General features: G+C 36.9%; 1 protein-coding gene across 1 annotated transcript in view; it reads right to left on the reverse strand.

Moving 5' to 3' along the window:
* Positions 1–691: 691 nt before the first annotated feature.
* XK (X-linked Kx blood group antigen, Kell and VPS13A binding protein) overlaps positions 692–25,159 on the reverse strand; it is a 36,479-nt gene continuing 12,011 nt past the window's right edge. Inside the window, exon 3 of the mRNA XM_081125005.1 lies at positions 692–4,708. Within this exon, the coding sequence (XP_080981131.1) occupies positions 3,882–4,708 (827 nt within the window). The 3' untranslated portion in view covers positions 692–3,881. The remainder of the gene's footprint in view (positions 4,709–25,159) is intronic.

The following is a 25,159-nucleotide window of genomic DNA, read 5'->3' on the forward strand; positions in this document are numbered from 1 at the left end:
GGCACAATTGTTAAATGGAATATGGACTAAAGATTAGATACTAGTATTGTATCCATGTTAAATTTCCTGAATTTGATCGCTGTACTGTGCCTATGTAAGAGAAATGCCTTTGTTCTTAGGAAACACACACTAAAGTATGTATTTAGGAAAAGAGGGGTGAAAGAAAAAAAGTGAGAGTGATAAAGCGAACATGGCAAAATGTTAATAGGTGAATCTGGGTGAAGGATGTAAAGGAATTCCTTTCACTATTCTTGATGATCTTCTATTAATTACCTTGAAATTATTTCAAAATAAAACATTTACAAACACCATATGAAGTCATTTTAGATTAATGTACTTAAATACTACAGCTGTAGACATTCAGTTTTCTCATGGGATTGATTTTGAAAGAGATCTCTTTCAAAAGACATATCCTATAGTTAAGTCTTTCCAAATTGCAAGGCCACCTTCAGAAGAAAAGGAATTATTGAAACAATCCATGTCTGTTTCATGCTCTGAAATGACTGATTTTTTTCCAACTATGGATCATCATTTACATTTGATTATTTGTTTATGTTAATATCAAATCACTCCTTTGGTATTTTATAGTTCTGAATCCTCATACCGTTTACATTTCTCTAGAAGAGATTTCTATCGCCCCTCTTCTTTTGTATCGTACACAGCAATCAACAGACAGCTGAGCAGAATCTTAGGCTCCAGCAGTGCAGCTTTAATAAATGGGGTAAATGCTTATAAAAAACAATTGGAGAAGATTCCATGGACTGTTAGTCTCACAAAACAGAATCCTAGAACGCTCAAATTTCTCATCCTACAGAAAGAATTTCCAGGTGAGGTTATAAACACTATAATTAATCACAACAAAACCACTTTCAAATTTCTGTTTTTAAAACATTCCCTGAAGTAAAAAGGCCATTAAAGGACTGTATAAGGAATGAAAGGCAAGGATAAATTGAAAAATTAATTTATTATGTAGAAACATAAACAATATTTATTAGCATCAATGGCTGCAGAGAAGCAGCCTGTAAAAACTCACATCCACAATTTACTGGCTGAGAAGTACTGACACATACACACATAATGATAGCACTGATTTTCCAAGGTGGTTTCCAAGGAAGTGCAGCATTTGAAAATCAATTTTAATGTTTATTTTCCCATTTATGAAACTGAAAAGATTAAACCCACATTCAGTTAAAGTCTAGCAGGGTCTCAGGCATTCAAGCTGTAAATTACCAAAAGATGCTGCTATGTCCTTTATGAAAGATGATAGATATAAAAATAATAAACTCATCTTCCATCAAAAGCAGTTTCTCAGACTGCAGTGGGTCTTTTCCCTCCAAGAACTATGTGTTTGGGTGCTAATTTTTGTAAGCAACTAATGGTAAGAGAAGGGCAAGGGCTGAGTTATCTCCAAAAGTAAAGACAGCTTACACTTGCCCTTCCATAAGGTCAAAGGCCAATGTATTCACTCAAGACACTCATGTGGATGATCCTACTTGTTTCTTTTCTAACAGTAAAAAAATAATAACCTGTTTATGGATTTGAATAACTATAATAACAACTCCTTCAATATACATGGCACTTTATAATTTAATATTATTCTTTCTGACAACCTTGTGAGGTAGACTGGGCAAGTATATCATCCAAATTTGGTGGATGAGGAAACTGAGGCATAGAGCAGTTAAGTAACTTGTAGGGCTTAACAAGTATACTGTGCTGTCTCCAGTAATGAAAAGAGAAAGTCTAAACATGTTTGATGATCTTATTTCAATACATTTTGAGAAAATACTTGACTTCCATCCAGCCAAATGATAGTAATTCAATTGGAGCAGCTATCATGACAACTTGTGGCATATAATTAATTAGACAAAGCACTGAGAGTTTTAAAAATTGGAATTCTAACTGAAAACCACATTTTAACTCTCAACCCATGAGGGAATTTTCTCATTTGTTTGTCTTTAGGTCAACCTAGATCTGCAGTATGAACTATAATTTTATCCTTTCAGAGATATAATATAAATAATTTTAAAACAAAAATTCTCAGTTCACCATGACAAATTTTCATCACACAGAAAAAAAGCAGTGGTTTCTCTCCCCCAAAGTGAATGAACACACTTGGCCCCAAAGCAAGGGTATCTGTATATCAAGGATTAAAGATGATAAAATGTCCAATTTAGTTACCAAACCTCTTTGTCCTTATGTAAGTGGCTTATAATTGGGCTTTGGGAATCTGACAGGCTGTCACTGTTAGTTTGATTTGCGGTCACTCAAATTGTTTACCTATTTTCTACATTAAAATGACTTAAAACATGTTTGAAGACTCAGATTTTATAGTGGTTCTTGAGACAGGCTTCCAAACCAAGGCTAGGAAGTACTAGTCTCTCCATCCCTGTCTAATTCTGACCAAACTCGCCATTTTTAACCCGTCCCCTCACAGTCTGGCTGTTAGAAACTGGATGGGTCAGAAAGTTCAGTCAGCTATTCAGACTGTCAACCCTGACTGACCTGTAATGTCCAGCCTAGTTAGTGACAGACAGGTCATCTGCTTCTAGGTGTTTCATTATCAGGGTTCTTATGGTAGAAATGATGGCACTAAATCCAGGCATTTTCCCAGGACAACTGAGGATATGCTACACAATCCTTTTATGAAACAAATAGAGTTCAGAAATTATACTGAAGATAGGAGAGCATAGAAGGATAACATTGGAGACCTTGTACAAATTAACTCATAATCACAGCAAATCAAAATGCATTCAGTTAAAGACAAATATCTCCTAGTCATTTCATCACTTTCTATAACTTAAGCTTCTGAAGTCAACATCTAACTCTGTGGGAAGAACAAACCCTTTTCCTTCAACTAATAAAAAATGAAATGTCCTATATACCTGTACTGGGTAAAAGAGTTTTCTAGAAAGTCTCCAACTTTCCTAACAGGCAAGGAAGAAGTGGAGTAAAAACTATGAGTTTTAATTTCTTCTTTCTTAAAAAGGCAAATCCTAGTAAATTATACTAGAAATTTCCCAGAACTGTAGGACAGGACTAAGTTTTGAAGAGGTTTAAGCCTGCCTTCTAGTGGATTCACATCTTCGACCTTCCTGAGAAGTTAAGTACTCTGCTCACAAAAATCTGCATCATTTTGTTGTTTTAACAACCCCAAGTTTGCTCCAGAACTTCTTCAACATATTGAAGGAACACACAACTTTCCTAAAATTCTAGGGCTTCCATAACCAAATTTAGAATTCAATGTTGTATCCATGGATCTTTTGGTATAAAGTCTCTAAAGCTAGACTTTTCAATCAATTAGAGATAGCAGACCAAGGTGGCTACAGTTGCTTAGGTAAAAGAGCATTAAGGAAATGAAAATGGAACACCTGTCTATTCAAAACCCAAACTTGAACAGCCCTCTCTGAAAGCTCTAACAGTAATGATGCTGCCAATGGCAAAACCCTAGTAATCTTCTCTGATCATCAAGCCAGCTCTTGGGTGAAAACTATGCTCAGGGATAATAAAACATTAGGTTACCCAGACCACAAGTCCAGAAAACTAGAAAACAAGAAATCCCCTGACTTCATTCTACCTGATACATCTAACCAGCTCAACTCAGATATCATGGGTACTTTTTCAGTGAAAAAACCAGTAACACCTGGGAGAACATGGTCGACGGTGAATGGTGGTACCTTAGACTGCTCCTCTAGCACTCAGAAGTTTCCCTGGCTTCTCTCCATAGTTCCCACACACCCAAGAGCTCTCTAAAGGGAAGCAACTCACAAGGAAGTGAGAGATAACTTCCTGCTTTGTTATCTGTGCAGGGCTCATCACTTGTATGAAGAACAGTAATCAACCCAGAAAACAATATGTCTTTGCCCCAAGAGACTCAGGTCCCATTAAGCAGAGCAGAGATCATCAGCATTCAAGATCTGGCTAGGCATAGAACTTATTTTACTGCTAGAAGGTGTCTCATCTCTATCTCCGGATGACCTTACATCTGCCTTTCCTACAGAATCTGAGGATTTCTGCCACCGGCAATGACAGCAAATACACTTTAGCCACCGCTGAAAGCTTTCAGAAACACTGGAGGAAAAGAGCTTTTTGCAAGGGTGGAAGAACTGATAGAATACCAGCATGAAGAGAATGGCTGTGCAGTACCCAATGAGCAACTTCAAAATTAACAGAGGTGCACACACATACATATAGATGTCAGTCTTGTAAAGATACCACATAAGGAGGAGGAAGGCGTTCTCAATGAATCTCAGCATGTAGTACACCAGTAGCCGGTACCAGTTCTGGGACTTGCTGATGAGGTCAGGGCTGTTGATTTTCAGCTGCACCGCTGACCAGCAGAACATGTTGATACCAGCATAAAGTAAGGTGAGGAAGCACAGCACGATGGTAGTGCCCACTCGACTGAGGGCCTTCTCGATGTTCTCAGGGAATGGGGAGCCACTGCACCAGAAGAGGATCCAGGGGTAAAAGAAGAAGCTGAAGAAGTTAATGAGTACAACCAGTACCACCCAGGCCTTCAGGACAGAGGTAAAGAGGACCAGGACAATGACTCGAGTGGCAATCTCAAAGCTCCTCCAGAGGAAGATGCAGACATAGGCCAGTGGCTTCACTTTGACATCGTATTCATCATACTTGATCTTGATGGCTAGAATGTTGCAGCGCAAGGCTCCATATACAATGGACAACAAGGATAGCAACATGCAGACACCTAGGGAGAGATGAGAAAGCACTGTCAAGTCTCACCTCCACCAAGAATCTTACTATGGTAGATACTCCGTCAGTCCTCTACCCATATTCCTTGGACCATTCTGTTTTATGTGCACAGCCTGACTTCTACCTTCAGTTTCTGCTCACTGTGCCTGAGATCTTTTTCCAGGGCTGTAGAAGGCTGCTCTTCTCAGGTGCTGGATAGCTCCAGGAGAGCCCTCAATACTCCAATTGTAGCCCTGATAATAGCTGGAATGTAACTACCCTAGCTCCCCCACCCTTTGAGTAGAATAACTCTGAGGTATGTATTCTATACTGTTTACCCGTAGTTTTTCATAGGGTTACTTTCTAGTCATCCATGCTGATAGCTGTCTAATAATGCTTATTTTATTGGCTGCTTTCCTTTCCCTGTTTCCTTTCCCTTCTCCCATGTTCCTTCCACCTTTCCACCAAAAATATATGAACTCAAATCCTTGTCTCAGGGTCTGCTTCAGGGTCAACTCAAACTAAAGCACCTTCCTGACCCCATTCTTGCTCTGTCTAAATATGTAGAGTCCTTTATATGGTGTACTTTGTTTCCTCAATTGGCTTATAAGTTCCTGAGGAGTCAAGAGTGACAATGTCTGGTATTTTGTCTTGATCTCAACATATACGAGTAAGTAGTAGGTACCCAAAAAGAAGGCACTCAATAATAAATCGCTCAGTCAGTTTCTTTCTAACTGCAGGACGTTTTACATTTATATACTGACTGTAGAATACTCACTTTTCCTTACTCTTCAGTTATATTCTTAAATTCTGCAGATTGCTAAAGAAATGAGAAACTCACTGTTACTGAGTCAACCTGCCTTCTTGAAAGACCTCAGTGTTTCAAGAAGTCTCAACTCTAAGCTGTTTCTCTCTTAAAAATGACTTATGGCTAATGGGTTTATCCAGGATTGTACCAAGCAGCAGAACAAGATGTGGTTCATTTAAATGGAGCATGGCACTGTGTTTGAGAGCACCACACTGTTGGCTGTGAGTTCTACTATCTAAGAAATGTGCCGCCAACTCATGAGCACAAACTGTGAGGTCAAAACATAAATATAATCACAACACGGGCTGCCACCAACTCCAAATACTGGAACAAGGAGGGACAGGAGGCAGGGCTTGGAGTTAGGAACCAAGAATCTGGCTCTGGATTTAGTCTTATCTTGCCAGGCTACACTGGGGAAATGGCAATCTCTCTGGGTTCTGTTTTCTCACCCATAAAATTGAGGTAACACCTTCCATGCCTGATTCTTAAAATGCAATGTCATTGTAACATAACTGCCTTTTCCTAAATGTATAGTTTTAAATGCATGGGAATAAAGGTGTTTTTTTGTTTTTTGTTTTTTTTTTTTCTTATGTAAGTTCTGAATCAATGGGAAAAAAAATCTATATTTGGTGGGTATAAAAACTCTGAAACCTTGGTACTTATTTGCCTGGGAGAAGCTCAATTTTACTCAAAGCATCAACTTTTCTCACAGTCTTTGGCACTGATTTAAATCATCGATATCATTCACTGGAAAGACTGTTATCTACCAAAATTTAAAAGACAGAGATACTATCACAGGAGTAAACTGGGAAGTAACTGGACTGAGTTATTTTTCTTGAGAGGTTAATTCAGTGAAATATTATAAAGCAATACATATTGTATACTTACAAATTTCTATACCCTAAGAATCTAGTATCGAATCCTTTTCTTTTAGTCCTTATGACTTTTCCACTATAAGAAAAATACTTCAAATGCAGAAAATAAGCTAAGTATAAATAACTAAAATGTAAATTATGTATTCATACACATATAGTATTTATATTGTTATATTTATGGTACTTTAACTCCAAATTATTTATTACTTTTAACAATGCAATGACCCAAACAATTTTTAAGCATCTATCCATTTTTCTCCTTAGGTCGATTATTTCCAAGTTATATCTTTTTCTCTATCAAGAGAGTTACCCAATTATTACCCAACTGATGCTTAGTAGTAATCAACCACTGAAACCTTTTGAGAATGTAAAGAAATTATCTTGAAATCACTGACTTCAATGATCACTTCCGGTATTGGGTGCTCACTGCAAAATGCTACAGATAGAGGGGCAGGAAGAGATACACTTGGGTGACAAGAAACTTGTAGAAAATGAGTGGAATGTACATTTCTACTTGTAGAATTAAGCTGTTATCTAATGAATGGCTAGGATGAACTCATGCAAATATGTACTTATTCAGACTTAAATGAAGTTCCCAGATACCATTTCCAAACCTTATCTTCCCACAGTCAACACACAAAGAAAAAGGAACAGTTGACAGTCCCACCTATTTAAGTAGCACTTCATAGAAGTCTAATATCCCCTAATAATCCTATTCTCATTTCCTATGAGTGTGTGTGTGGGGGGGGCATTTTGCTGTTTTCATCTTTTATTAGAATGCATGACATCACTTTAGGTAAAGATAAAAAGAAGGCTTTGTCAATATTCCAAACCCTTGCTACACTTATAAAGTTTCTTCCCACACAATTCCAGCCAAATGAACCCTTTCCAAAAGAATTCTCTTTATATTTCACAGAGAAATTAATTTTTATCAGGCATGAATTTGCTCATTTCCTGACTTGATACCAAAAACTTAATCTCCGTGTTAAGTGATGAAGAACAATTTCTTCCCCGGGATTTCTTAGGAAGGGAATTTTATTTGTAGGATAAAGGGGACACTTTCTCTTTTGCTTTGGAGAGATAAAAGAGGCTACTCTGAAGATGGAGGATGGTAAGTGATTGTTCCCTGTAATGTGACCACTCTTCATTGACACAGGATCTTCAATAAAATGACTGAATTAATGAAATGTTAGAGTGGAATGGATTTTTGAAAAAAAATTGTGAATAGCTTCAAGGAAGGAATTGAAGCAGCCTGAAGGGATATGGAGTGCAGTGGGGCTGGGAATTGAAATTTTAACCAGATTTCTGAGGGACTGTGATTTTTAACTCTTTTTGTCTCAATTCCATAGACAAACTGTCTTTGTCACTATCTGGAGTCAGGATCTCCACTTGCACTATATTCCATCACTGCCTCCTCAAAAATATTGCTCTACCAGTTATCATTTTTCTCTTCTAAAATTTCAACTGCTCCCTCTGTCTTGGCTCTTTTTCCTGAGTGTACAAATATGTCTAAGTCAGCTGCATCTTTAAAAACCATCCTTAGTTGGCAGAAATGTACAAAATTGTAAAAGTGGTATGATAGATACATGGAAATTCATTATAACATCCTCTCAACCTGTTTGTATTGGGGAAAATTTCTATAACAATTCTAAAATGAAAGGAAGGAGGAAAGGAGGGAAGAAGGAGGAAGAAAAGAAGGAAAAAGAAAAGTGAGGGTGGAAGGGAGGAAGAATTCCTCCCTTCACTCTGCATTTCTTTCCGTTCACTCCACTACTGCACTCTCCTTGACACCTTTCAGTCAACCCTCTGGAATTGTCTCTAATCAAAACACCCACTTTCTAATCCTCAACTCCTTGCAATCTGGATTCTGGTCTTGCTCCTACCTGATGTCTCTGCAACATTTGACACTGGTCATTCCCCACCTTCTTGAAACTTTTTCTGTAGAAGTGATCTCATCATTTTCTTCTAATCATCCTTTCACTTTCTTTGTAGCCCTTCTCATTTTGTACCATGGTTTTATTTTCACCTTCTATCTAAGGGCCTACCAGATAGATATTTCTTCCTAGATATCTTAGGGGTAACTAAAACAAACAGCAACACAAAAACAACATTTATATTTCCCTGAAAATCTCCTCTTACATTTCTTCTAGCAGGCCTTGACACCATCACTGCAGATCATTCTATCCAAAAATCTGTGTTAATTTGGACTTTCCACCTTCCTCTCCTATCACATCCAAACAGATCTCTAAGCTACTCAGTGTAGCTTGTGGACCAGCAACTCTGTCACTGATGGAGTTTATTAGAAGTGCTCCACCTCAGACCCATTGAGTCAGAACCTGTATTTTATCAAGATTGTTCAGGTGATTTGTATGATCATTAAAGCTGCTTAAAATTATTTTCTTCCTCCCATTCTGGATCTGTCATTTGTTAATTTTCATATGGCTCCTGCCACAGAGTACTAACTCATTTGTTTCTCTGCCATCTGCCTTCTTCTCTTTGTCTGTCTGAATAAATCCTACATGTTCTTCAAGGTTCAGTTCAAGTGTTACCTTGTCAATGGTGCTTCCAAGATTCTCCCAAGCTCAGCTAACTGTCACTCTACTGAGATCTCACAGGCACTTATGCAGTTTAATTTCACCACTTGATACCTTTGGTTTAGTGTACTCTCCTAGAGGTAGCTATTGTTTGTACATATATATTATTTTAATCCTCACCCAAGGATATTTTTTCCATTGCTTTTCAGAGATAGTGGAAGGGAGAGAGAGAGAGAGAGTAAAACACTGATGTGACACATGGATTGGTTGCCTCCCACATGCACTCCGACCGAGGCTGGGGATGGAGCCTGCAACCGAGGTACCTGCCCTTGATGGGAATCGAACCTGAGACCCTTCAGTCCATGGGCCAATGCTCTAACCAGTAAGCCAAGCCAGCCAGGGCCATACATATTTTTGTCACCTAACACAGTGACCAGCACAAAGTAGGTTACTGATTATGTATGTTGAATAAATGAATGAATTAAAAATTGCACAATCTGTGAACTGCCTTTTTTCACCACCAAATGAGATATTTAGGCTCCAAATGTCTCACAGACACAGTTGAAGTGAGCAATGAGAACTCTCAAGGCCCCTTACCAGAGGATGACTTCTGGGGTTATGGGCTTCCTATGCAAATACATCTGCTTCCATGTGCCTTTCTCAATTAAGAAGTTGCACCTGGGGTGTGGGGATGGGTGAAAAAGGTAAAGAGGAATAAAAGGTACAAATTTCCAGTTTTAAATAAATCATAGGAACATAATGTACAGCCCAGGGAATATAGTCAATTATAACGTAACAATTTTGTACAGTGACAGATGTTTACAAGACTTATTATGGTGATCATATCAAGGTATCAAATCACTATGTTGTACACCTGAAATTAATACAATATTGTATGTCAACTATAAGAAAAAAAAGAAGTTGCACCTGTTTCCAACATTTCCTGAGAAGTGGGATCCAAATTAGAAAAAGTTTTTGAGATTTAAGTCTTACCCTAAACATTTTTCTTTAAGGTACATAAGAGGCCTGTAAAACAGGAAGATGTAGGAACGGTGCAATATTCTCTGACCACAGGAGTAACTGAGAAATCTAAGTACAGCTTCAAGATGTGGAGACAAACCAGAATTAAGTCTGGGTTATCTTGGCAGTGCTGTGTCTTCCTGGACAGTTCTCGAGATCACTGTTCTTGCTGGATTCCACGGTGTACACTCTGGAGTTATCCTTGACCCAGTGTTCCGCTTTAATTCCAACCCAGGCCCTGACAACTGGTCAGCAAATTGTTATGAAGATGTTAAGAATGAGAGATACCATCATCACCATGAGCTTGTACCGACATCTGCCACACTCCCTTCCCAGTTGATACCACAAATATTGCTTTGGTTTTTTAACAGCTTTATTGAGATATAATTCACATACCATACAATTCACAATTTAAAGTGTACAATTCAATGGGTATTTTTAAAGTAGATTCAGAGGTATGTACAACCATCACCAGAGTCAAGTTTCCTTTTTTTTCCTTTTCTTTCCTTCTTATTGAAGTAACAGTGGCTAATAAAATTATATAAATTTCAGGTGCACAGCATTATAATTTGATACCTGTATACTCTATTTTGTGTTAGAGTACAGACTATTAAAAGTCTGGTTTCCTTCTGTTACCATATATTTGACCCCCTTTACTCATTTTCACACTTCCCCTAGCCCCCTTCCCTTCAGGTAAGCACCCTTCTGTTGTCTGTATCTATGCTATTGTTTTTATTTTGTTTTGTTAGTTTGTTTGTTACTTTTTTGTTTTACATTCCACATATGAATGAAATCATATGGTTTTTGCCCTTTCACGTTTCACTTAGCATAATATGCCTAAGATCCGTCCATGTTGTTGTACATGGCAATATTTCATCTTTTCATGGCTGAGTAGTATTCCAGTGTGTGTGTGTGTGTGTGTGTGTGTGTGTGTGTGACATATATTTCATTCATTTATCTGTCAATGAACGCTTAGTTTGTTTCCATATCTTGGCTATTGTAAATAATGCTGCAATGAGCATAAGGATGCATATATCTTTCTGGATTAGTGTTTTCATTTTCTTCAGATAAATACCCAGAAGAGGAAATAATGGATCATGTGCTGGTTCCTTAATTTTTTTTAATCCTCACCCAAGGGTATGTTTGTATTGATTTTAGAAAGAGAGGAAGGGAGAGGGAGAGAGAGAGAGAGAAACATCAGTTGGTTGCCTCCTGTACACACCCAGACCAGAGACTCAGCCAGGAACTTGAGTATGCGCCCTGACGGGAAATCGAACACACAACCTCTCAGTGTATGAGACAATGCTCCAACCAACTGGCCAGAGCTGATTCCTTCATTTTTAAAGGAAGCTCTACATTGTTTTCCATAGTGACTGCACCAATTTGTATTTCCACCAACAGTGCACAAGGATCCTGTTTTCTCTACATCTTCTCCAAAACTTGTTCTTTCTTTTTTTAAAGTATGTTTTTACTGATTTCAGAGAGAGGAAGGGAGGAGAGAGAGAAGCATCAGTGATGAGAGAGTCGTTGATCGGCTGCCTCCTGCACGCCCCCTACTGGGGATGGAGCCCGCAACCCGGGCATGTGCCCTGACCGGGAATCGATGCCCGACCTCTGAGCCATGCCGACTGGGCAAAACTTGTTATTTCTTGTCTTTTTAAAATAATACTCATTCTAACAGGTATGAAGTGATATCTAATTGTGGTTTTGATTTGCATTTATCTAATAATTAATGATGTTGAACACATTTTCATATGCCTGTTGGTCATGTGTAGATCTTCTTTGGAAAAGTGTCTATTCAGATCCTCTGCCCAATTTTCAATCAGATTGGTTTTTTGTTGTTTTTATGAGTTCTTCCTATATTTTGGATATTAACCCCTTATCAGAAGTATTATTAGAGAATATGTTCTCCAATTTAGTTGGCTGTCTTTTTGTTTTGTTGATAGTTTCCTTTGTTGTGCAGAAGCTTTTTAGTTTTATATAGTTCCAGTGTTTATTTTTGCTTTCATTTCCCTTGACTTTGGATTCAAATTCACAAAAACACCATTGAGATCAACATCCAGAAGCTTAGTGCGCATGTTTTCTTCTATGTATTTTATTATTTCAGGTGTTACATTCAAGTCTGTACTCCATTTTGAGTTAATTTTTGTGTACAGTATAAGATAATTGTCTAGTTTCATTCTTTTGCATGTGGCTGTCTAGTTTCCCCAGCACCACTTATTGAAGAGACTTTCAATTCTCCATCGTATATTCTTAGCTCCTTTGTTGTAAATAAGTCGTCCATATATGTGTGAGTATATTTTTGGGCTCTCAATGCTATTCCATTGTTTTGTGGTCTATTTTTCTGCCAATACTACACTGTTTTGATTACTATACTTCTGTAGTAAATCAGAAATGAAAGAGAAGTTACATCAGGTACCACAAAAATGCAAGGGATTATAAAAGAATACTATGAAAAGTGATGTGTCACCATACTGAACAATCTAGAGAAAATGGACAAATTCTTAGAGGCATACAACCTTCCTAAACTGAATCATGAAGAATTTGAAAACCTGAATAGGCAGATCACTAATAAGGATATTGAAACAGTAATAAAAAACCTCCCCAAAAACAAAAGTCTAGGACCAGATGGCTTTACTGGTGAATTCTAATTCAAAGATGTAATAACTATCCTTCTCAAACTATTCCAAAATATTGAAGAGGAAGGAATGCTTCCTAACTCATTTTACAAGGCTAATATTACCCTGATACCAAAACTAGGCAAGGACATCACAAAAAAGAAAACTACAGGCCAATATCTCTGATGAACATCACTGCAAAAATCCTCAACAAAATACTAGCAAATTGAATACAATAATACATTAAAAGGATCATGAACCATGAAGAAGTGGGAGGCAAGGACGGTTCAATGCCCACAAATCAATCAACTTGATATACCACATTGACAAAATAAAGGATAAAAATCATATGATAATCCCAGTAGATTCAGAAAAAGCATCTGACAAGACACAATAACCATTTATGATAAAACTCTCAGTAAAATCAGTATAGAAGGAAAGTACCTCAACATAATAAAGGCCATATAAGACAAACCCACAGCTAGCGTCGTACTCAATGGTGAAAAACTGAAGGCTTTTCCTCTAAGATCAGAAATTAGACAAGGATACCTACTCTTGTCACTTTTATTCTACATATACTGGAGGTCCTAGTCAAAGCAATAAGAAAAAAAGAAAATAAATAAAAGGTATCAGAATTGGGAAGGAAGAAATGAAGCTGTTACTACTTGTAGATGACATGATCTTATATAAAGAAAACCATAAAGATTCCACCAGAAAAACTATTTGAAATAATAAATGAATACAGTAAAATTGCAGGATACAAAATTAATAGACACAAGTCTATTGCATTTCTATATACTAACAATTAACTATCAGAAAGAGAAATGAAGAAAATCCCACTTACAATTATAGCAAAAAGAATGAAATACCTAGGATAAACTTAACAAAGGAAGTGAAAGACCTGTACACTGAAAATTACAAGACATTGTTGAAAGAAACTGAAGAAGACACAAAGAAATGCAATTATTCTGTGTTCATGGCTTGGAAGAATTAACATTGCTAAAATGTCCATACTACCTAAAACAATCTACAGATTCAATGCAATCCCTGTCAAAATCTCAATGGCATTTTTCATAGAAACAGAACAAAGAAACCCTATAATTTGTATAAAACTACAAAAGATCCTAAATAGCCAAAGCAATCCTGAGAAAAAAATAGTCATTTTAGTACATTTTTATTTATTGACTTTAGAGAGACAGAGAGGAAGGGGGGAAGGAGACAGAGAGAGAGAGAAACATTGATTAGCAAATCATCCACTTATTTATGCATTCATTGATTGCTTCTTGTAGGTGCCCTGACTGGGGATTGGACCAGCAACCTTGGTGTATCAGGATGACCAACTGAGCTACCCAGCCAGGGCCAATTTAAGTATATTTTTAACATTTCCCCACCCTGCCTTAAGCAACCACTAATCTACTTTCTGTCTCTGTAGATTTCCCTATTCTGGTCTTTTATATGAATGAAATAGTATAACATGTGACCTTTTGCAACTGGTTTCTTTCACTTAGCATGTTTACAAAGTACTTCTACATTATAGCATATATCAGTCCTTCATTCCTTTTCTTTTTTAATCCACACTCAAAGATATGTTTTTATTTTTTTAGAGAGAGAGGAAGGAAGAAAGAAAGAGAGAAATATCAATGTGAGCGAGAAAAAGAAAGAAACATCAATTGGTTGCCTCCCATACAGGCCCAACTGGGGATCAAACCCACAACCTAGGTATGTTCCCTGACAGGGAATCAAATCCACAACCTTTTGGTGCATGAGATGGTGCTCCAACCAACTGAGCCACCTGGCCAGGGCCTTCATTCCTTATTATGGCCAAATAATATTCCAACATGTGGATATACATTTGTTTATCCATTCATGACTTGATGAAAACTTGCAATATTTCCACCATATGGCTATTGTGAATAGTACTGCTACAAACATTCCTGTACGAATATTTTTTCATTTTTCTTGGGTCTATACGAGTAAAATTGCTAGGTCATATGGTAACTTTATGTTTAATTGTTTGAGGGAATGCCAGACTGTTTTCCAAAGTGATTGCATTGTTTTACATTCCCACCATCAGTGTATGAGGGTTCCAATTTCTCCACATTCTCATCAGTATTTGTTTATTATTAACTTGAATTTTTATTATTATTAACTTTTTAATTCTAGCCATCTTACTGGGTATGAAATAGTATCTCATTGTGATTTTGATTTGCATTTTCCTGGTGACTAATGATGTCAATCATCTTTTCATGTGCTTAATGGCCATTTGTATATCTTCCTTAGTTGCTTCTGGTTTTTAACTATGGAAAAAACTCATACTAGATTTCACAATGTTCCATATATATATCCCAAAAAGTTTTCCAGAATTCAAAGGCCAGATCTGCATAGACTAATTCAAAACAATAAATTAGCCATACCCACAGCCATCAATGAACATTTAACTTTAAAAAAAGGTAGAATTCAATCTTCTCATGCTTTAATTTCCTAAAAATACACCATGGAGCAAAACAAAGATTTCCATGCTGGCAATGGCAGAATACTTTGTTTTGATTCAATATTTCTGCCAAGAACAACTGCACACACACCTGTTCAAAGGCATCAGAAAGCAGTGAGCGCTTCTGGTGCCAAGATCTCAAAGAGAAGAAAAGTCCCGAGAGAAAATTCTAAAGCTGCTTTTCCCCTCAAGACATGTCCATATGATAGTGGATACTAAGAGACTAAGAATTTAAACCCAGCTTTTAGCAATCTCTCAAAGCTGGTGGGTGTGGAAGCAAATCTTAACATTCCGGCCCTACAATGGTCCTGTTATACACCTAAAACTTTCTGATAAGAACCTAAAGGGCAGAAATAGATAAGCCCTTCCAGAGACTAAAGTACAAATTTCAAACAAGTTGTGAATGAGTCAAAATGATCTGTATCTAATCTAATTACCTGTCATAAACAAAAGAAACATCTTCCTGGAGAAAGATGATTCACCCAAATTATCTCTATTTTTAAAACTGACTTTTAGAGAGATAGGGAGAAGGAGAGAGAAACATCAATGTGAGAGCAAGACATCAATCAGCTGCCTCCTGTATGCCCCCTACTGGGGATCAAGCCCAAAACCTGGGTATGTGCCCTGACCGGAAATCAAACAGGCAACCATTTGGCGCACGTGCATAGGATAACATCCAACCAACTGAACCACACTAGCTAGGGCAAATTACCTCTATTTTTAATATAAATATCTGACTTTTAATTAAAAATAACATGGCATGCCAAGAAAAACAAAAAAATAATCAAAATCCAAGGATAAAAATAGATAATAAAAATAGACCCATAGGAGATATTGGAATTTTCTGACATGGATTTTAAAATATCAGTAATTAATATGCTCAGGAAATTATATAACAAGATGGAGAGTTTATCATAGACTGGAAACTATTTTATTTATTTATTTATTTATTTATTTATTTATTTATTTATTTATTTTTAAAATATATCTTTATTGATTTCAGAAAGAGGAAAGGAGAGGGAGAGAGAGAGAGATAGAAACATCAATGATGAGTCATTGATTGGCTGCCTAGCCCAAAACTGGGGCATGTGCCCTGACCGGTAATCGAACCCCGATCACCTGGATCCTAGGTTGATGCTCAACCGCTGAGCCATGCCTGGCTGGGCTGGAAACTATTTTAAAAAGTCAAATGAAAATTCTAGAACTAAAAAATATAATAAATACAATTAAGAAATCAATTGATGGGTTTAATAGATTAGAAATAGCTATAAAGATAATTACTACTTAAATAGAAGGCAAGTCAGAAATAAATGGAGAGACAAAAAGCATGAGAGACTTATGGGAAAGTGAAAATGTCAGAGAGAGAGAGACAAAGAGACTCTGAAGAAAAAGAATAGGTCAGAAGCAATATTTAAAGTGATAAAGGCTAAGAATTTCCCAAACTGTTAGAATATCAGACTAAACCCCAAAAAGGATAAATATGAAGAAAACCATATCATGGTTAAAATTAAGTATATCATGTTAAAATTGCTGAGCACCAAAGTCAAAACCTTAAAAGCAGCTATATGTTGTCATTTAAAAAAACAACAACACACACACACACACAAAAAAAAAAACCCCAAAAAACAGAAACAAAAACAAAAACACAGATTTACCTCAAGGGAGCAACAATAACGAGGACATCTCAACAGAAATAATAAAAGCCAGAAGACAAAGGAATGATACCTCAAAGTGGGAAGAAAATGACCTCTACATAGATTTCCATACCCAAAGATGAAGGTAAAAGACATTTTATGACAAAACAAAAATGAGGGAATTTGTCACCAGCGCACCTGCTCTAAAGAAAATACTAAAGGTAGTATTTCAGGTCCAACAGAAATGATTCCAGATGGAAGCATAGAGATACAGAAAGGTATGAATAAGGACCAAAAGAATAAATACAACTCAATTTTCATAATGGGCAAAAAGATTTGAACAGTCCCTTCACACACACACACACACACACCCCAAAATGGCCACTAAAGACATGAAGAAAAACTCAAGCTCATTCGTCATCAGGAAATGCAAATTCAAACAAAAATGAGACACTACTACACACCCATTACATTACTAAAAGTAAAGCCAAGGATTGGCAAGGATGTGGAGCAACTGGAACTCTTATACACTGCTTTTGGCATGTAAAGTGGTACAACCACTTTTGCAGTTTCTGTTGAAGCTTAACATAGGCATTCCCTATGGCCCAGCAATTCTACTCCTGAGTACAGGCATACCTCATTTTATTGTGCTTCTCTTTATTGTGCTTTGCAGGTATTGCATTTTTTACAAATTGAAGGTTTGCGGCAACCCTGAATCAAACAAGTCTATCAGTACCATTTTTCCAACAGGTAATGGTTGGCATTTTTTAGCAGTAATGTATTTTTTAATTAAGGACATACATTTTTTAGACATAATGTTTTGCACACTTAATAGACTACAGTATAGTATAAATATAACTTTTATGTGCACTGGAAAACCAAAAAAGTCCTTGTGATTCGTTTTAATGTGATATTCACTTTGTTGTAGTGGTCTGGAACCAAGCCTGCAATATCTTCAAGGTATGCCTATAGATGTAGCAAAACTACATACCTATGTATGTTAAAAGGCATGTACAAGGATATTTTCAGCATCATTATTTTTAATAATCCCCAGCTGGAAATAACCTAAATATTAATTAAGAAAAATGTATCAATTCATTGTGGTATATTCATAAAATGGAATACTACCCAGCAATTCTAAAGAACAAACTTCTACAAGTCACAGCATGGATAACTCTCACAAATACAATGTTGAATAAAAGAAGCCAGATTTCTTATTCCATTTATATAACATTTAAAACACAGAAAAAGTTCATCTGTGATGTTAAAAGTCTGCTTTCTGCTCAGTGGTTACCCTTTGGGAAGAAAGGTTGGTAAAGTGATTGAGGAGGAGTGCAGGGGAGGCTTATAAAGTGTAGGTACTCTTCTGTTTCTTGACCTGGGTAGAGGGCTACATGGGTGTGTTTACGTTGTGATAGTTCATCAAGCTTCATCTGTACAATGAGTATAGATTTCTGTATACATTTCATACTTCAATAAAAATGTTTACTTAAAAACATCTAGGTGTACTACTGCTGTATCTCCTAGGCACTCAATAAATGTTTAATTTAATGAAGTTGTTTCAGAAATAGTTTCCTTCCCTACCCTGGCAAAATGCCAAGTAAGAAACAAACATAGTATAAACCCCTACTTAGATAACTATAGCAAAACTGGTTCTACAGATGTAACCAGAATGACACCTTAATACTGTAAAAATACATCTTAAAGTTTTAGTAACTAAGACAGTATGGTCACCAAAATCTCTCTTGAACATCTGCCAGTTTACAAGATGTTCAGTCAGAAATTGAAGACTTTCCTTTTAATACATATTTACATATTTGTTTAGTACTCAGAATTTTCAGGACAAATATAATAAGTACACATGATATGATTATTACTGTCTACTCTACAATCCTCGGAGATCCTGAATGATTTGCTATTTTTCTCCACACATATTATGATTACTTGCTTAAGGAAACTGGATGATAAAATCCCTTCTGGTTCATCTTTCTTATGCTCAAAAAAAATTACTTCATGCCAGGGACTACTGTAAGCACTTTACAGGTGCTAAATGCTTAATTATAACAATTCTATAGATACTGTTATTAGCCTCATTATACAGATGAGAAAACAGAGACACAAAGATGCTAAATAACTTCACAGAAATCACTTAGCTGGTAAAACTGCAATAAAAATCTAAGCAGTTTTGCTCTAGACTCTTAACTAGTTGTAACTAGTGGGCAATTCTGCCTACATAAATATAATGAGGGCTATTTCCCTAGCAGTGGTCTTAGCCCCCCTTTTTTATTGCTTTTATCAATAGGAAGCAAGAAGCAGTAGTCAGCCACACTTGAAATTGCCCAGGGCCTCAAGGAGTCTGGAGAATCTCCCCAGAATATTTTGGGGAGTTGTCCAATTCTTCCTTGCTCCCACTGAGCTAAAATTTCATATATATTTTCTATTACATGAGTATTTTATATATAAAGGCTTCCTGAAATTATGCTGTCTAGGCACCTGGGAATGGGCAAGCCTTAATACACCAAACTGGTTTCTGGTAATGGTCTCCCAAGGCACCACCAATGATCAGAAAGAAGTGGGGCAAGCTCTTCTATCTGTTCTACCAACTTCCTTATCATCCTGCCTCAGGCAGAGAAAAGAGGCATCAGTGAGTTGAGCTAGAGAAAAGAAAACCATTGCCCTCCTTAGCCAGACAAAGGAAGTTAGTACTGATCCATGTGTGGGGACCCTCTATCAGGTTATCTAAGTGTAATGGTAGTGGAACTATTCAGAACCCCAAGACAAAGTTCTGCATTCTTCTGGAGAGTCTCAACTATGGCAAAGAATAGCAAACTATCTTAAAACATATATACAGTGAACTTTGTAAATCATCAAGCATGGCCACTTGACCCTCTACAACTAACGTAATCTCTTGCATTTTCTGCCTTTGCCAACACTTGACCCTTAGACATTCACAAATATTTGCACATACATCCTTACCTCCACTAGTCTTTCAATTGGTACAATAATTCTCAGTATAATTTTCCCCCAAAACTATCTTCCCTTCCCTCTTTTCAAATGCTTTATTCTGTTCTTTTGATTTAATGGTCTTGTTGTATATGCATTTATGGTTGTAAACAACTGGAAAACCTTTCAGAAACGGGTAGGATATAAATAATAAAAAATGGATAAATAAATGGCTTGGACCTTGCAAAGAAGACATCAGTTCTTCTTCTGTGTGTAATTATACCTGCTCAGTACTCCCAATTGTAAGCTGCACAACCAAGACCTACTTCCTTTACAGAGATGGGTAAGGAATCAGAAGGTCCTATGCTAGATTCTTTTTTTTTTTCTTCTTCAAATGCAAGCTCTAGAAGGAAACCTGAGAAGCTATATAAGCAGCATTGCCATGCTCCAGGGAACCCAAGCACAGTCTTGACAACACACTCTTATATGGAGGGGGATAGCATTGTGTCTTTCCACTGAGTAGCATTAAGTAATTTCAACTGGCTGTGGCCAAAGGTTCCAGGAAAAAAAATGAAGGCTACACCCAGGCAAAAGCCAAGCCTCAATGAAAAGTCTTTGTGATATACAGAAGTGTGTTTCCCCAAGTGCATTTGGAGGTGAGCTCAACTGAGGAGGAATGGATATGAGCACATTCTCTGAATATAGCTGAAAATGCTCTTTGGTGCAGAAAAAAAAATTAGCTTTTTCTGACTGATTTATTTCACTTAGCATAATATTTTCAAGGTCCATCCATGTTGTTGCAAATGGTAGTATTTCCTCCTTTCTTATGGCTGAGTAGTATTCCACTGTGTACATGTACCACACCTTCTTTACCCAGTCCTCTATCTCAGGACACTTTGGTTGTTTCCATGTCTTGGCCACCGTGTATAATGCTGCAATGAACATGGGGGTGCATATATCTTTGCAAATACATGTTTCCGAGATTTTGGATATATACCCAGAAGGGGGATTGCTGGGTCATATGGTAGCTCTATTAATTTTCTGAGGAATTGCCAGACTGTTTTCCATAGTGACTCTACCAGTCTACATTCCCACCAGCAGTGAATGAGGGTTCCCTTTTCTCCACAACCTTTCCAACACTTGTTGCTACTTGTCTTGTTGATAATAGCCATTCTAACAGGTGTGAGGTGGTACCTCATTGTAGTTTTGATTTGTATTTCCCTAATTGCTAGTGAAATTGAACATCTTTTCATATATCTGTTGGCTGTGTGCACGTCTTCTTGGGAGAGGGGTATGCTCATTTTTTAATTGGGTTGAAAAAACACTGTATTTAAGCCACTGTTTACATATCTTCTTCATTTACCAAATCATATGTTACAAACATGTGCCAAATGGTGCACCATCCTCAAGCCTTGAAGATGTTTCTAATATGTATGGGATCTTCTCCAAAGAAAGACAGAAAGATAAAAATATAAGGTTAAAAAATACACAAGCAAAATATATTTATGTATGGCCCATGTTTACCAGAAAATGCAATGCCCAGAAATCTTCATTCTCTTTGTACTAACTGAGTGAGTTTCATGGCACATTTGTTCTGCCAGTCACTCTTATTTTGAAATAAAAGAAATCGGTTAACCAATTCTCTGTTCATTGTATTATCATCCTTTTAACTAAGCATTAACTAAAATAATTCAAATGTAATTCTAAAAGGTTTAAAAGTGAATAAAAAAAACTTTGAAATAATTAGCAACTTTTCTAGATTATTTCTAGATATTCATCATTACACATATACTCACATAAACACTTCCTTTAATCAATCTTGACATTTGGATCCTGGACCACACATATAAGAACTCAGAAAATGTTAAAAAAAGCAGATAACAACTGTACATCCTTAAGTTCAACTCAAAGTATCCAATTCCTGGAAGCTCTAAGTCATGAATTTATTTTTTTACTTTTTACTAAACATAGTGAACATATGCCATTGTAATAACCTTGTTATAAGATGTTTTGAATTTATATTCAATATAATTTTCCCTAGAGAAAATTCAACTTTGCTCTATCTACTGAGTTCAAATTACTTTGTATCCTGAGGCACAATTAGAAATACCAGAAATAACTTCCAATCTGAAGCAAGCATTAAAAACTACTTCTTTTGGGGCCCTGGCTGGCTAGCTCAGTTGGGTAGAGCATCATCCCGATACCTTTGATCCCTGGTCAGGGCACATACAAGAAACAAGCAACGAGTGCACAAGTAAGTGGAACAACAAAGCAGTGTTTCTCTGTTTATCTCTCTCTCTCAAATCAATCAATAAATTTAAAAAGCTACTTATTTCTGGAAATATAAAGATTCTCTCTCTCAATCTTCTTTCTCAGTCTCCTAAAACTGCAGAATCAACCTTAATTTTAAAAAATGGCCAGCATCACCAACAACTATTATCCACATTATAATATAGCTGTGTCAGCCAGTTTAACACTTTCCACATGTCCCCCTTGCCCATTTGCAAATCTCTAGCCCTTAGCCAACCTTTCATTCCCCCACTCAGCAGTTCGAGTGATATTTGACTGTAGCAGATGGGGAAAATTGAGTATGTCACACATGAGAAACAAAAATGTGAACTGAATTCAGTTTTGAAAATAGTCTTTAGCATGTCCAAATGCCTATTACCAGGCTAGGCCCTATTACACATGTGCTAAAGGCATAAAGATGGGTGTTTGTAATAATGTATGAAGGATGGTAATGATACCATTGTAATTAACCCAGTTATTAATTAACAGGAAAGGAGCAAAGGGAAGGCCAGGTAATACACGCATGCCATCTGTACGGCTTTGCCAGAAAGCTTCAGTTTAATACTCTCCAGATCTGTTCCCTGCAGATCTTGGGGGAAGGGACTGGAGAAAGAAAGAAAGAGACATATTCCCAGTAAGTAGAGAGGGTGCTTGCCTGTCAATCATACCTGGGAGCAGGTCATTGGCCAGAATAGGTGTGGCCACTGTAAGGGCAAAAAATCTAAAATACATAAGCTCCTGAACAAAGGACCCCCCTTCCCTCTCTCTCCCTTGCTGCTCATGCCTGACTTCTGGCTTGTGGGTCTCTCATGCTCTGTACTCACTTACGTGGCCCATAGCCGTGTGGACTCCACACACAATGGACTAATGGATTTTAACTAGCCTGATGCTACATCAGACTCAGCTTCACCATGGAATAGAAACTCTGAACACTGGCTTTGCTTTTCACTCTGTTGAATCCCAAGCTGCACCTTTATCAAGACTGGTTTAAGAGAAATGGGACTTTGGAAACTGAGGGATATAATTTCTCACAAATAAAAAGCACTTATTCTCCTGTGAAAGTCTTAGAAACTCCTTTTTCTCAAGATATTGTAAGAACCTGACCCCCAGCACCCAGTGGGGAAAGGGATCCCTCACTCGCACTAGCAAAGGAGAAATTCCACTTGTGCAGTTCTCTGATAACACTATCATTTATTCATATTTTTCTCAAAGTACCTATTTTGAGATAGTTTTTAAAGTAGACATAAAGAGTTGGTTCATTAAAAAAGATAAAATTAATAAGCTCCTGGCTGGACTGATGAGGAAAAAAAAGACAGAATATGAATTACCAATGTCAGAAACGAAGGGATACCAATACAGTCCTATAGACATTCAATGTATAAGGGAATATATATATATATATTTTTTTTTAAGTAGGTACATACCCCATACAGCCTTGCCATCTAGCACAGGGGAACTTCCATAAATAAATGATTAATATTACAGTAAATTAACCTCTAGTGAGTATCTCCCCAAGAACCTGCACCACATGCCCATATTTTCTGTCTATCTCATTTAATTTTCACAACAATCCTGTCAAACCTGTGCTGACTGATGCAGTTTATAGATGAAGAGACAAAAATTCTGTGAGGTCAGCTTTGTCACACAGCTAATGGGTGGCAGAAGAGGCCATCAGTCCAAGCTTCTGATCTCAGTCTCAGAGAATTTAAACAAAGAAACAGCTGTGTTCCAACTAAGAGGTTGCCTAGAATGAGACTTCCCCCTGAATTTCCCAGCCACTGATGCTCTAGAGCTGTGGCCTTCCCAATCCCAGCTGCCCAATAATGTCTGCCCATGTGTCTCTGGCCACCTAGATTTCTCCATGAGCTCCCACATCTCTTTGTGCAAATTCAATTCAGATCCTACTTAGGCCAGAAAAAAGAAAGGAGAAGGGAGTAAAAAAGAAAAGAAAGGGAAGTGAGAAGAGAAGGAAAGAATAGACAGCTTTTTTTTTTTTTAACATTTCAAAACACTTTCCTATGCATTATCTGCTTTATCTCCCTACCCTCGTAAGGACGTAGGCAAGACAATCATTGTCACTTCTGCTTAATAAAAAAAGAACATTATACCTAGGAAGTCACATATATCAAAAGCAGAATGAAGAAATAGTGTTAGAATACTGTTATAGTCATACTAAGTACAATTTTTGTATAGCCTCAGAGCTCAGAATGTTTTGTACATTTTAAAGGGCTGTAAAAACAAACAAAACAAAAGGAGACTATGCCACAGACCATAGATAGCCTGCAAAATCTAAAATATTCCATTGTGTTCCATTGCAGAAAATTGTTGCCTGCAATAGAACACTTTTAAGCCACAAAAATGAATGAACTAGCACTTACATTCATCAACACACATAGTTCTCAAAATATTATGTTGAGCAAAAAAATACAAATTTCAGAATGATATTTGCAGTATGATAAAGTTTAAAGACCTACAAAATCAATATATAATGTTTATGGATACAGTTCATATGTAGTTAAGTTATAAATCATGCAGAAGAATGATAAACTCTGAAATCATGATAAGAAAGGGACACAAGTTACCCCAATTGTACTAGTAATGTTTTACTTCCTAAAGCGAAAAAAAAAAATAATTCCGAAGCAAACATGTCATGTGAATATTTTGTAAAACAGGAAAAGAGCTACATGGTTTATTATATTATTCTCTCCTCTATATGCTTTAATATTTTACAATACCAATATTTTGAATTAATGTACAAAGAAAAAGTATCTGTAGTTAATAAGTGGTGGGTGTTATAGATATTGTGTGTGGTTTTCAGCAAGGCCTCCAGAAAAAAAAAAGCTCTCTCATGATATCCTTGTGAAGAAGTCAGAGAACTGGTATTTTAATGTGAGTGCAGTCAGATAAGCAATCTGTACTCATACTCCTCATTGCTTCTTTTCAGGCTAAAGGGCATTTGTCAAGAAGTGCTCAGGGCTGTGACTTTGGGCCGTCCTAGTCTGACATTCTTGCCAATTATTGGACAAAGACAAAAAATTATAGCTGGGACAAAACTGAGAAGACAAGAGAATCATGATTCAAAATTATCTGAACAGACTGATACCCTGGGCTTGAATCCAAGAAAAGGAATTATAACAAGAAAAATATCAAGCCCTACCTTTACACATTTTAAAATATACTGTACAGATACTGGATGGGTAAATCTTGGTTTAGCTGCTCTCAGTATGAAAAAGGAACTGGGAGAATTTACTGAAC

The sequence above is a fragment of the Miniopterus schreibersii genome, assembly GCF_964146895.1.
Source record: "Miniopterus schreibersii genome assembly, chromosome: X".
Taxonomy (NCBI): Eukaryota; Metazoa; Chordata; class Mammalia; order Chiroptera; family Miniopteridae; genus Miniopterus; species Miniopterus schreibersii.